The 14,647-nt window shown below is 41.6% G+C and overlaps 1 protein-coding gene across 1 annotated transcript in view; it reads left to right on the forward strand.

Annotated features, from left to right (window-relative positions):
* The first annotated feature begins 1,560 nt into the window (after window positions 1-1,560).
* Window positions 1,561-14,647, forward strand: part of LOC124720219 (zinc finger protein 99-like) — an 80,667-nt gene continuing 67,580 nt past the window's right edge. The window contains exons 1-3 of the mRNA XM_047245542.1: window positions 1,561-1,651; window positions 2,563-2,651; window positions 14,280-14,342. Coding sequence (XP_047101498.1) covers window positions 2,580-2,651; window positions 14,280-14,342 — 135 coding nt within the window. The 5' untranslated portion in view covers window positions 1,561-1,651; window positions 2,563-2,579. The remainder of the gene's footprint in view (window positions 1,652-2,562; window positions 2,652-14,279; window positions 14,343-14,647) is intronic.

Raw genomic sequence — 14,647 nt, forward strand, 5'->3', positions numbered from 1 at the left:
CTAAATCATGTGTAATAATGTGCGTGCTCCAGGATAGTTTTGTGTAAGGATAATGGAACAGGTTTTCGGACGTTTTTAAAGAAAGGGTAATTGGTCCAGGAATTGATATCAGAGCCAAACAGAATATTGGCAATTTCACTAGGTTTTGTAAGGCAATGAGTATTAAATGTCAGTGATCATAAAGATTTAATTGTTCCATTGCATGATGTGAGGACTATAGTATGCAGCATTCTTTAGTAAATGGATGCTGACTACCGGATGACAGCAGTTGCTCTAAATTGAGTATACAACTATTAATCTGAACGACTTTAATGCACATTAAAGTAATCTAAAAAAGTGTGTTTTGCTTTCTGGTGAACAGTCTTTGGCATTTGATTCTAATTTTGTGCGTGCCAGCCCAGAATGAAATAATGGAATGAATAAAATACAGAGTGAAATGTGGGTTTTGATTTCACCTTGGTTGATGATCAGTACAAATTCTGTTCTATTTTTATTGAGTGTTACTAAGCACATGATTGTACACCTGTGGGATTATGGTATACAGTAAGATAGTGTCAAAATAAAGCCACAGGCATGGCATTAATGGAGCTTGTGGACACTTAACAGTGAGAAGCACACACAGGCCTTCATCTAAAAAATGACCCTAAACTCCATTTCAACATTTCTTGTTCATATGTAAAATTGAGTGTGACTATAGTAAATGGTATTTTTTTGTAAATTCACTATGCTGTATTGCTTCATCATAATTCAGTAGTTAAAATTCATGCAGAAGAAATAAATTAAGTTTTCTACGGTGCTTACAATAGGACAGTGTACCTTAAGCCAGTGCACTTGTTTCCACTGCATATGATTCTGATGTTATAATATTTTGAGATTGTGTGTTCTCAGGGGTGCCACAAGTTCTGGAAATCACGGAATTTCAAACATGTCAGGGAAATATCAGGGAAGTTTGGAAAAAAAGAGAGAGAGAGAGAGGGGGGGGGGGGGGAACCAACACTGTAAAAACCTTGTTTCTATCTCAGTAGATAAAATGGCTTGTTTGCTGATGTCAGCATCATCTTGGCTGGGTGCCACTTCCATACTCCTCTTTCCTGGTGCTTCTCCTCTCTCTGCCACTCCCTTCAGCTTGTAGTCATTTCTGACACTACTTCTTGCCACTAGCATAGCAGCTGCTGATGAGAGGCAGGGAGGCACAAGGAATGCTTTGTTTGGATCTGATTCTCAGAGACTGTTGCGCAGTGGCCGGAGGTGGCGGTCAAGTGTGCATGAGTTATGTTTCAGTGTTTGTCTGATTGTATGTTTGCTCCTATTTTCTGACAAAGGCAATGGCCGAAAATTTAGTTGTGAGAGTGTAGTTGTCTTTTCTATGTGCCTGTCTGTGGCTCCGCAATCATCTTTATGGTGAGTTGCTACCTATCCTCATTAGTGCTGACTCTCATAGTATTTGCACAAGTTATCTGTTGCAGGGATTGATCACTGCAGTCTCATTTCAACTACATGGTGTGTGTGACATGTGAATAGCTGGTCACACAAGTAGACTTCCACGGCGGGCAAACCACAGGCCATTTCTGCCTATCTGAACCCCAGCATTTCCCATTAATCTGCAAGCCCTGCCTATCTGATATAGTCTCATCAATCTACCCACAGCCAGGTCTGTTTGTGTGACACACAATGCAGGGGATTTTCTTGGTTTGTCTATGGACCTGGAACTGCGATGCTCCTCGGCAGGCCTGAGGCAACAGGCAGTGGATTACAGGAATTGTGACTGTCTGACGACAAGTACATTGTACAGTACAGCATTGTATAGACATTTTATTTATTCTAGTACATTTTGGCACCTTGAAAGTAGTTTATATATTAGGAATTATGGTCAATAGTAAGAAGAAAATTGTTGCAGTTTTGGTGGTTTGTACGCTATGTACTCGTATATTTCTTGAAAGAAAAATCGTGCAATACCTCTAAAATAATAGGTGGGTGATAACTGACAATAACGAACATAGCAGGCAGTAACATATAGTGTTGGTTTACACAACTCTTCCTCATTTTATGTACTTCTTTTGAGATACCTACATTGTTATGAGGTTATTTCTGAGATCTGTCTTGCGACTCCAAGGAAATGCATGTTCTTTTCACCAAATGTGTTTTGTTTTGTTGAAAATATAATAACAAAAGGGGTCTTAATGATATAGACCATCTACAAACAGTTCATTACAAAAGATGTTGATATTAGTGCTTAAGATTTTTGCTCACACGGGGGAGAAATACAAAAGTCATTTACATTTTTTGTCAAGTCATATTTTTACTTACTCTTCAGATATCAAAATTTATCAAGGAAAAATACCAAAACTTGTCTGAAAATCAAGGAATATTACTTGGGGAAACTTGTGGCAACCCTGGTTCTGACCCTTTAAAACCTAAAAGTTGTAACTCAGCTCTTGAAATTTGAATCTGTATCCTTGCCCAGTGTTAAAAGTTACTTTCTGTGTAGTGACTAGTTTTCTGTAGGCAGTAGTGGACTGAAAATTGAGTATAACTGGTTGTATCTGATTCATTGTTTTACAGGGACAGAAACTGTAGTTATGGTCAACAAGAAAAATATTTGGATAAAAAAAGAGGGAACAGATGAGATATGCACTGAACCAGGCCCTATGGTAAGTGACCTTGTATATCATGCAGTATATTGTGGGAATAAATATAATTCATATTGGGTTGATGGAACCAAGAGTAATTCAGCCTAATGGTTTTTTTTTTCTTTTTCTTTTTGTTTTTTAAAGAAAGAAACAATAATCTGTTGATGTTAAATATGACATTTTACAACACTGTGTTAAAATTTGGTGAGTGCCAAACCACGCATAGAAAGGGGGAGAGATTTAATTTTTGATGAGAATGAAGATGATTCTATGATGAATATTAGCAATATAAGTAAATTTAAAGATAGTACAGGTGCAGGTACTGCATAATAATATTACCTATTTAGTATGGAAAAGGAATTGTGTTTTATTTATTAATTTAGATGTGTATTAGGTTTTAGGATACCACCAGTCTGCAATGGCTTGTGACATAGTTGTGCTGTTTTGTGATGTATTGTGTGATGTTGATCTTCGGTGTGTTTGATATGGAGTGGAAATGAAATAGGGTGTGGTGTATAAAGAGGGGGCATGCTCTGGTGGTTTAATTATGTGGCAATGATGTGTTTGGGAGGTATGTTACTGTGTCATTTAGTATGCTTTTGTCATCATGATGTAGAGTCTATGAAATCATGGCATAGTGGAGTATATTGTGCCGAATATTGTCATACAAAATGTAATGTTGTAAAATTTAAACTGTATTCTTAGGTGCATGCGTAACCATTGAGCAAGCAGATCAAAATTTTTAATTAAATCATGGGAGAAGGTAGGTGGATCAGTGTTTATTAAAATATTAAATGTTCGACTCAATTGTTAGTAAACATTGATCCACCTACCTTCTCCTATCACTTCATCAAAAAAGCTGAGTCACTTGCCTCCTCCCATAATTTAATTAAAAACCATTGATTCGCTTATGATGTTTTTTTATTTTCTCATGGGTTCCAATAACTTGTCCTATGTGACTCATTGTTAGTCATGTTCACTTTCCATAATTTACTGTGCATACAGTTACTAGCAGCAACAAGCAATGGAAAAGCCGCTGACACCATAAGTGCACTTTCACTCAAGGCTTGAGCTATGTAGGTGAACTGGAGAGTGGGATACCACTTTTTGTTGTTGTGGCTAAGATTTATTGGTGTTTAGGGTTAGGGTTGAACTATATAGGTGAACTGGAGATTGGAATACCAGTCAGTCAGTGCATTGGTTTGCATGGTATTTGTATTTTTGCAGGTGTTTTGATTGTTGTTTTAGTTGCCATATTGGATATGCTTGAAACTTGGGGTTTTTGGCATGGTGATGATGTCATTGATCAAAGCAGATGGATGATATCCCAGTCTCTTGTAATCCCATTTACTGATTTAAAATAATTGGTTTGAAAATGAATTTTAAGATACTTTTACTACTGTGACTGTTGTTAGAAGAAAATTTTGTAATAGTCTACATTTTATCTGTCTTTGAATGTATAAATGAGGCCTCATTAAGATCAGCAGCACTAAAAGTTCAGTTGTAGATAAATTTTATTAGATGTTAATTATTAGTTATGCAGTCTGATAGGTGCAGAATGAATGTCTGTTGGCAGCAAATTTGTGACAAAAGCCGTGAGGCTACATATTGAATATTGGCATGTTTGTTCATAGCCGACTCCTACATTAACTTCACATTGTCATAAATAATGTCTGCAAAATTGCACAAGTGTTATATAAAACTGAAGCAGTTGTTGGTGTAAATTATTGGATACATTTCTTTGTAACTTCAAATCTGACTAAGGGCTACCATTTGGAGGGTGGTCAGTTATAGCAGGTAAACAGATTCACAGGTTGCCATTAGTCGGCGATGCCTGAGGGAACTTACCTAACCACTCAAACTACTTCTGAACACTTGTTTTGTAAATAAAACTGCCTTTTCCTACTGCTAGTTACTATATTTAGCCCATACGTGTTTCGCATTTTCCTGTTCTAAGGCATCATCAGTGGGCTCTACAACAATACAGTTTTGTGAGTTTTAGATTATCTTCATCTGAAAGTCCTGTTTCCTTTCCGATCTGTCATGGGTCAAATTGTTCCATTTGCATTTTAATATTTGTAAAAATGCTTAATTATAGTTTGTACAAACTTAGTGATAAACTTAGTATTAATTTGACCAGCAGTATCACGACTGTAGTCCTAAACCAGCTCCATAAGAAAATGTAAGAAAGTAACTAAATACACTCAAGATTATTAAACTCAGTGGTAGGGTGGTAGAATGTACTGATACAGGGCTTTGCTTTGGAATGTGACATCGCATGCTCAAAATGACACAGAACCGATTATTTATTTCAATTTTATATTATTATTATTATTATTTGGAATGAAAATTATCACAGATTGATGTGAAATATAGCCTGAGGTCTAGGTTAGTTTGAATGTTGACAGCTTGATTGAAAGTTGTTAAAGCCAACAAATGGGATGTCATTAAATTAACTGAAATATGTGTTGTGGTGCTTTATTTTGGACCTGTTGGATGATTTGTCTTGGGTTAAAGTCGAAAGTATGTGATTTTTACATTATCATGGGTCAGTATGATGGCCAACATTCTGCCTTATTTTGTCATACAGAATTTTGCCAGATAGGCAGCTTGCTGTGCAGTTCGCATTAATGCTACTGTATCAGCTAGTGTGACTTCGATCCCCCTTCTTGAAAATGGGAATCGTACATAGCGTTTCCCCTTATAATGGAATTTCAGTTTGTTGGCAGCAGGAGTGGTGAGCAATAATGTGCCTGCATTTAAGTCCAAAGAATATAGGCAGTCCTACTTCAATCGCAGGCTAATGCAGGCTGCCACACCACCTGATTATCTGCAATCGTCTTTCACAGAAAGGATGAACCAGAACCTGAAGTCCACCCTCATCGCTTGTCATTTAGTGTCACAGAAACAATGGGATTTGCCCCTCAGTTGGCTATCCTTTGCCTTTAACCCCACCCACTACAAAACTCATGAGACCACTCATCAAATTAATGTTCTTCTCATTGAACTCTCGATTGGCCAGTTTATGGTGATTAAATGATTTGTTGCTGGAGCAAGTAGATGCGACAAAGTGGGAGGCAGCTAGGAACAACATCAAGCTGGTACATCATCAGGAGAAAGACTGATATAACAAGCATAGCCAGGCAGCATCCATTAAGATAGACAGTGAAGTGTTCTTAAGAAACTTTTGGGCGCAAAGTCAAGGCAGTCAAGGTACCACATAAAAACTGTTACCACATTTTGCAGGACCTTATGTGCTGGGTCACCAGCTGTGCTCAGCACCTGGTGAAAACCTCTTAACCAGCACATAAGGTCCTGCAAAATGTGGTAACAGTTTTTCTGTGGTACCAAGACAGGGTGAAGAAATCACATGATGGTGGAGCAGGTACACAGTGACCATAGGGCCTTAGGCAAAGGAGATTCTGGCACCCATCCCTACTTTTGCTTTAAGAAGGGAAGGTTGAGCCATCACTTATCACTGAAATGATTAGTGTATAGTTTTTTTTCCTGCACTTTGCAGCAGTAAGATTGGCTGTGATCCCATATTTAGGCACGTGAGAACGATTTGAAGGGAGTTGTCATAGCAGCAAGACACGGTTGAAGTTACGTTGGTTACCAAGAGAGGGCAGTGACCTCATCAGTTGTTGTAGCAGTACTAGTTGTGCGGTGGTCGGTGGTGGGCCATATGAGCCCAGAGTTTTGTTTTGCCCCATTACTGTAGTAATGCTTGTGAGTGAACAATATGATGTGAGACTTCACACTAATAGCAGAACTTGCTCCCATTACTGTAGTAATGCTTTTGAATGAATGACGTGATGCGACGTCACATTAATAGTGGAACTGGGCCTTGGCTACATCTGGAGGACAGTGCAGCCATGCAGAGGCCTAAATACAACTGTCTGCATCCTATCACCATGACAAGACTTCTACTACTGCCCTCTGCAGCTGTGTTAAATCTGGTTGGCAAGCTGTTTTCCCATCCAGGATCATTCTTGTATGGTTAACTGCTGGGTGTCCCTTTACAACTTTTGTGTTGAGCTGTGGTACCTCAAGTGTGCTGTCACGTTTGTGTGTGGGTGTTCCTCGCCCCATAGGTGCCATTGTGCTGACAAGTACTACCTATGTCTATTGCATAATTTACTGAGTTTAACTTACAAAAACTGTGTAAATTCTTTGCACTATATAGAGCTTGGGTTGGGGAACTTTTGCTGGAGTAATATCTGTTTCAATCCCAATGCTTGGCAGGTTCTAGAAGTACAATTTTGGTAAAGCGTGCTATTTTGTTTGAAGAATGTTGTATTGAATAGCAGCATGTGTAGTCTTAATTGTGGGTCAACCAAAATGCTGGTAAAGGTTTTTCTTGCTGCACTTGATTGCATACTGTTAACCTCTGCTCAACTGTGTGCACAAGGAATTTAAATTATGTGATGCCATTTTTGGTGTAATTCTAAAGATGTAATTTTTGCTGCTTTGCAGAGTGCTAGATTATTTCAATAAGCCTCCTACTTTTAATGGTCTGTAAAGTCTTTTCTTAAAAAACCTGTTTTCTTTTATTAAAAAGGAAAGCTATATTTTGCAACTAAGTTTTGTCACAAGAAAAAACAAGTTCTTTTAGTGAAGAAAGTTACTGCCATTTGTGTTAAATTAAAATATATGTTGAATTGCAGCTTTTGGCACAAGAGATCATTCAGAACTTGCTTACAAAAAAATCATTTTGAAATTACTGATACACCTATATTAAGGCGCTACCACCTGTACAGGAAGGGTGATGATACTGGAGACAGGGCTAAGGGTGTTGTGGCTGTTTTCATTCATGTCAGATGACACCCCTCCTCTGTCCTTCCTATGACAGGCATAAAACTAGTTTCAGTGGAATCTCTCTCATTGATTAAAATCATAGTGTTTGCCTTGTAGCTTTCACCTCATGATCTGTTTGATGCAGGTACACTGACAGACCTCTTCCAAGGACAACCCCACCCATTCACCCACATGGGTGATTTCAGCGCATGCAATGTTCTATGTGGTTTGACTTCCTCTTTTTAGAGGAGTTGAATTGAAACTTCCTGGCAGATTAAAACTGTGTGCCTGACCGAGACTCAAACTCGGGACCTTTGCCTTTCGCGGGCAAGTGCTCTACCATCTGAGCTACCGAAACACGACTCACGCCCGGTCCTCACAGCTTTACTTCTGCCAGTATCTCATCTCCTACCTTCCAAACTTTACAGAAGCTCTCCTGCTAACCTTGCAGAACTAGCACTCCTGAAAGAAAGGATACTGTGGAGACATGGCTTAGCCACAGCCTGGGGGATGTTTCCGGAATGAGATTTTCATTCTGCAGCGGAGTGTGAGCTGATATGAAACTTCTTTTCTTTCAGGAGTGCTAGTTCTGCCAGGTTAGCAGGAGAGCTTCTGTAAAGTTTGGAAGGTAGGAGACAAGATACTGGCAGAAGTAAAGCTGTGAGGACTGGGCGTGAGTCGTGCTTCGGTAGCTCAGATAGTAGACCACTTGCCCGCGAAAGGCAAAGGTCCCAAGTTCGAGTCTCGGTCTGGCACACAGTTATAATCTGCCAGGAAGTTTCATATCAGCCCACACTCCGCTGCAGAGTGAAAATCTCATTCAGGAGTTGAATTATTGAACATCTTGCCCATTTAGAGGATATCTGCCATTTGAACTCTGATCAGATGATACACTTTTCCTTATCTGCAGGGTCAGCCATTGACCTTTATTTTTTGCTTCCCAGGTATTGCAGACTCAGTTTAGTGGGAAGTGGGCACAGAATTGTTTTTCAGTGAGCACTTTGTGGTGTTTATTCGACTGCCGACTTGTGTGGTAGTCGACAGGAGAAGCACGAAGATGGATGATTCAAATGGCAGGTAGGCCATGCTGCAGTCAGCGGGTCATCTCAAAACAACAGGATTGTGTACAGGTGGTTGTGGACCACATAATCTGTGAGATCCAACAAGCTGCTGCAGATTCCAATCCCCTGTCTAGCAATCACATCAGACAACAAGCTGTCCCTCAATGGTATGACGAATGTCACAAGGCTGTCAGAGCCAGGTACACAGCTTTGTCAAGATTCAGATACCAACCGATCACCAAAAACCTATCTGCCTTCAGATTTGCAAAAGCACAAGTGAGACAATTTATAACAGAATGGAACTTGAACTCCTGGGAGGAATTCACAACTTCCATTAATTTGTCCATGTGCACTGCTCAAGTTTAGGACTCAACAAGGCACTTTTCAGGCAAGGGCAGTTTATGAACCTTTTTGAAAAATGGGGTCTTGATGGATGCGCCAAAAGAGATGGCTCAGAGCTTAGCTGAACTTTTTTGCAGTCGCTGTGTCATCCAGACAAACTCCTGCTTTTCAAGTGCTTGGTAAGACTGTGGTGATGAGGAGGCTCCACTTGTCATGTAATGGAGAGGTGTACAAGCTTTCATTCCCCATGTGGGAATTGGAATCAACTCCATCTGTGGCCAGAGGTACTGCTCCAGGACTAGATCAGATTCATTATGCCATGCTCTGTCCTCTGTGCCCTGAAGACAAACACAAACGCAAATTCTAATCTCATTTCAATCTAATCTGTTTTGACAAACAGGTCCCCCAACTTAGGAGTCAATATCATTTCCTTTACGGAAACCAGACAAGGATCATACTGACTGTTACATATATTGATGTGTGATCTTTACCAGTTGTATGGGTGAAACTCTTGAATGCATGATTAACCACCATCTCATCAGATTACAGGAATCCAGAGGTCACATGTGCTGGTCCTAGAACAGTTTCTGGTGCTACTGTTCTGCCTTTGAGAACTTAATTGTACTGGAGATGGCGATGCAATTCTTCCTATGTTGAAACTACTTGGCTGGTGTGTATTTTGACCACAAAGCATACATCACCACTTGAAGGTACAACATCCTTTGCCGACTTTGTGAGTGGGAACTGCGTGGATGTCTGCCACATCTTATCCAATCCATTTTCAAGGACAGGTGCTTTCAATATCGAATTGGAGATTTGTTGTCTTATTGCTATGTTCAGGAGAATGAAGTCCCCAAGGCAGTGTACTCAGGGTCACATTACTTGCAATCCCTGTCAGTGGCATCTCCTTCAGCCAGGAGCTTTTTGTTTGTGGGTGACTTCACAATCTTGTACTCTTCCTCTGATCTTATAATGACAGCAAGGCAACTGCAGCTGACCAGGAGGAGGCTGAGAGCTTGGGCTAAGAAAATGAGTTACCAAATAAGACTACACATGTCACTTTTAAACACGCTTGTTGAAGTTTTAGCCAATGAGAGCTCACAATGTGGAACAATATTTTATATTTTAAGGATACTGCATGGTTTTTGGGTCTACTGTTTGTTTCTAATGTGGCTGGTGCACCTGAAAGACTGGATTTTGGAGGTCCTCAGGTCATTGAATATTTTAAAATGCATTAGTGGAAAGGTATGGGTAGTTGACAAGTCTGCCTCCTGCATTTGTTAGATCATGGTTAGATTACAACAGCATGGCTTAGGGATTAGCCCATATGTCCTATCTCAAGATGTTTAATGCATCCACCATGAGGGCATTCGGATATCATCTAGAGCCTATTGGACCTGACCACTTCAAAGTTTGTGTGCAGATGCTGGTCAACCACTACCCAGGATTTGGCAGTACCTACTTTGGCTCAACAGGCCCCGAAAATAATAGCGTTGTCTCAGTCATCAGCATATGGTGCAGCATCCACCCCAACTTTGAGAGGTTGTTAAAGGATTTGCTCCATGTCACCAAGCCATTTGGGATGCATGCAATTGAATGTCTGAGAGATGTGGATGTATCAGACCTCAAACAGCCGGGGGTGGAACAAACTGCCACTTTGGTGTCTTAAGGGGCCCAAAGTGATTTTAAGCTTGACACAGTAGAAGAAAACTAGTACTCCAGCTTACATTTTTACAATTCTGTTTGCTTCAATTTTAAGTACAGCCCACAGTTTTATCATTATGTATACAGATGGATCCCAGCAGATGAGTGATCTTGGTTGTTCAGCTGTTTTCACTGATACAATTTACAAAGTACATCTTCTGGAACAACTTGCAAATTATGATGTGGAGTTGGATGGCATTGTGGCAGCACCTGAGCAGATTTGCAGGTATTGTGTCCAAGAGTTCTCATTTGCTCTGACGTACTCAGTGCTCTACTGGCAGTCCATCAAATGTATTCCATAGAGCAGTTGATTCAGCTCATCATGACTTCTTACAGTGGCTCCAACACTGTGGCAAGGAGGTGACATTTTGCTGGGTACTTGGATGCATCAGGGTACAGGGAAATGACAGCCAGCAAAGCAGCCAAAGATGCACGTCCCGTGCATGCCATTGTATCATTATCTGACAGATGAATTATGCATCAGTGGGAAATTGAATGACTGGAGATGGCAGAAAACAAATTACGGTCACTCAAATTGACCACACAGGCATGGTGGATTTCATGCCAACCATGCCAATAGAAGAAAGTGCTGCTCGCCAGACAGCACATAAGATATAGCCATAGCCTGGTTTCCTGCTCCAGCAGGAGGAGCCACCACTCTGTGACATTTATGATGTCCAACTTTCCGCTCAATAAAATTTGGCTGTGTGTGTCTTGTATACTGACATTAGGACAGCCCTCAGTTTGGCTCAAGATTTGCCCTCCATCCTCACTGATATGGACACAAGTGTTACACAGCTTCTGTAATTGTATGAGCTGTCGAGCCTCATCCCTAGGGTACTGGGGAGGGGAGGGGGGACGGACTTTAATATGTTATAAACTACTCGGCATGTGGGGATAGCCTTCATCTCCATCCCCTCCTCCACACAAAAATGACATGCTGACTTTCTGTCGGGCACTGATGAGCGTGCTGTTGAGCACCCCACAGCCAAAATTACCACCACCACTTATGTGTCAGTGGGTTGTATGGAGTACTGTCCCTCTCATATACTAGGTTTTGTCTGGTTCAACAATAAAAAATGTGTTGACAGACAAGCAGCAAGTCACAAATGGGCTGCCAGAAATAAGACAGACATTGGCATCTCAAAGTACTGGCTGCAAGAACAAGAAAATTCTACAAAGTGAAGTTAATTAAGGTTCTCTCCCTACTTAATACATACCATTTAAATACACTCCTGGAAATGGAAAAAAGAACACATTGACACCGGTGTGTCAGACCCACCATACTTGCCCCGGACACTGCGAGAGGGCTGTACAAGCAATGATCACACGCACGGCACAGCGGACACACCAGGAACCGCGGTGTTGGCCGTCGAATGGCGCTAGCTGCGCAGCATTTGTGCACCGCCGCCGTCAGTGTCAGCCAGTTTGCCGTGGCATACGGAGCTCCATCGCAGTCTTTAACACTGGTAGCATGCCGCGACAGTGTGGACGTGAACCGTATGTGCAGTTGACGGACTTTGAGCGAGGGCGTATAGTGGGCATGCGGGAGGCCGGGTGGACGTACCGCCGAATTGCTCAACACGTGGGGCGTGAGGTCTCCACAGTACATCGATGTTGTCGCCAGTGGTCGGCGGAAGGTGCACGTGCCCGTCGACCTGGGACCGGACCGCAGTGACGCACGGATGCACGCCAAGACCGTAGGATCCTACGCAGTGCCGTAGGGGACCGCACCGCCACTTCCCAGCAAATTAGGGACACTGTTGCTCCTGGGGTATCGGCGAGGACCATTCGCAACCGTCTCCATGAAGCTGGGCTACGGTCCCGCACACCGTTAAGCTGTCTTCCGCTCACGCCCCAACATCGTGCAGCCCGCCTCCAGTGGTGTTGCGACAGGCGTGAATGGAGGGACGAATGGAGACGTGTGGTCTTCAGCGATGAGAGTCGCTTCTGCCTTGGTGCCAATGATGGTCGTATGCGTGTTTGGCGCTGTGCAGGTGAGCGCCACAATCAGGACTGCATACGACCGAGGCACACAGGGCCAACACCCAGCATCATGGTGTGGGGAGCGATCTCCTACACTGGCCATACACCACTGGTGATCGTCGAGGGGACACTGAATAGTGCACGGTACATCCAAACCGTCATCGAACCCATCATTCTACCATTCCTAGACCGGCAAGGGAACTTGCTGTTCCAACAGGACAATGCACGTCCGCATGTATCCCGTGCCACCCAACGTGCTCTAGAAGGTGTAAGTCAACTACCCTGGCCAGCAAGATCTCCGGATCTGTCCCCCATTGAGCATGTTTGGGACTGGATGAAGCGTCGTCTCACGCGGTCTGCACGTCCAGCACAAACGCTGGTCCAACTGAGGCGCCAGGTGGAAATGGCATGGCAAGCCGTTCCACAGGACTACATCCAGCATCTCTACGATCGTCTCCATGGGAGAATAGCAGCTTGCATTGCTGCGAAAGGTGGATATACACTGTACTAGTGCCGACATTGTGCATGCTCTGTTGCCTGTGTCTATGTGTCTGTGGTTCTGTCAGTGTGATCATGTGATGTATCTGACCCCAGGAATGTGTCAATAAAGTTTCCCCTTCCTGGGACAATGAATTCACGGTGTTCTTATTTCAAATTCCAGGAGTGTATTTCGAACAAAGGTATATGACTGGTTGACAGAAAACCAAAGTTACCTTGTAAGAGTTGTGGAATATGTAAAATGTTGAATTTGGTATTTACCTTTGAGCGGGTGGTGTATAAAGTGTATCAACCACAATGAAATTGTTTTGCATCATTCTGTTGCCGTTTCACAATTGTGAGCCCATACCTATTCTTTCGTTGTTGCTTCAGCTAACATGGTAATAAATTGTTGTCATATGTTCAAGTGAGCCGCAGTAATATAAAATAAACAGGGGGCTAGGCAAGAAAAAATTACAATCGGTGCAAGAAAATGACTCGCATTATGAGCTAGGAGCACAATATGTAAATGTGAGACTTGTCCAAGAGATATTAATGATTGAATAAGCCATTGGCTGTGATGCAGCTGCACTATTTGATGATTTGAGTGGGTCATTACTGTGTGGTGACACCTGTCTGGGGCAAGAGAGTGATGTAATGAAAGTTTCTGTCCTTATTGTACAATTAAACAGTGCTTTAGATCATATTATGTAACTATATTACATTGTTGTTGAATTGTACTAAGATTAAACCATATTTTGCTCATACGTGTTTACCTTGGTTACATGAAGACAGCTATTCTTTACCTGTGTACAAAGCACACAGTGCACCCACTTGTGTTATGAAATACAGCACACTTGTTCAAGGGTTAAGGTTATGACTGTGCCTTTCCATTTCATATGAGTGATGTTGATTTTAGTATTTAAAATTCTGGTTGTATTCTTCGATTTGACTGCAATACTATTGTTTACATGTAAAGATCATGAAACTGAAAAATATGTTTGAAAATACTGGTATAGATAGAAGGCTGGACTGCAAGACCTTTATAAATTTTTATGTATGTTGTCATTAATCATTCATGTAAATTTTTGTTTGTTCATTGAAATACATCTTAGGGACTGTGTCACTGTGAACTTCTATCTCAGGAAAGTGCACTGATCCGAATTAGTGATTAATTCTTAAGTACCATATTTAGACTTAAAATAAGTTGCAGCTTTATCAAATATGTGGAAGTCATGACTGCTTGAATATACTCATTACATTTATTTTACTATTACCACAGATCCAAGTCTACCCAACCAGTGTTAATTTAAAAGAAGATTGGGAGGAGACGGCGAATCAAGAGGTAATTCTAGAATTTATGTGACTGTGGAATTGAGCTCTGTTACAGTGTGACTGAGTTGTGGTGAATGTGATTGGAAGGATAACCAATGTCTGTGTCTAGAATGAGATTTTCACTCTGCAGTGGAGTGTGTGCTAATATGAAACTTCCTGGCAGATTAAAACTGTGTGCTGGACCAAGACTTGAACTTGGGACCTTTGCCTTTCGCAGACAAGTACTGTACCATCTGAGCTACCCAAGCCCGAATCATGCCCCGTCCACACACTTGCTCATGAAAGGCAAAGAGATCTGGAGTTTGAGTCTCGGTC

Source organism: Schistocerca piceifrons, chromosome 11, assembly GCF_021461385.2.
Source record: "Schistocerca piceifrons isolate TAMUIC-IGC-003096 chromosome 11, iqSchPice1.1, whole genome shotgun sequence".
Lineage (NCBI taxonomy): Eukaryota > Metazoa > Arthropoda > Insecta > Orthoptera > Acrididae > Schistocerca > Schistocerca piceifrons.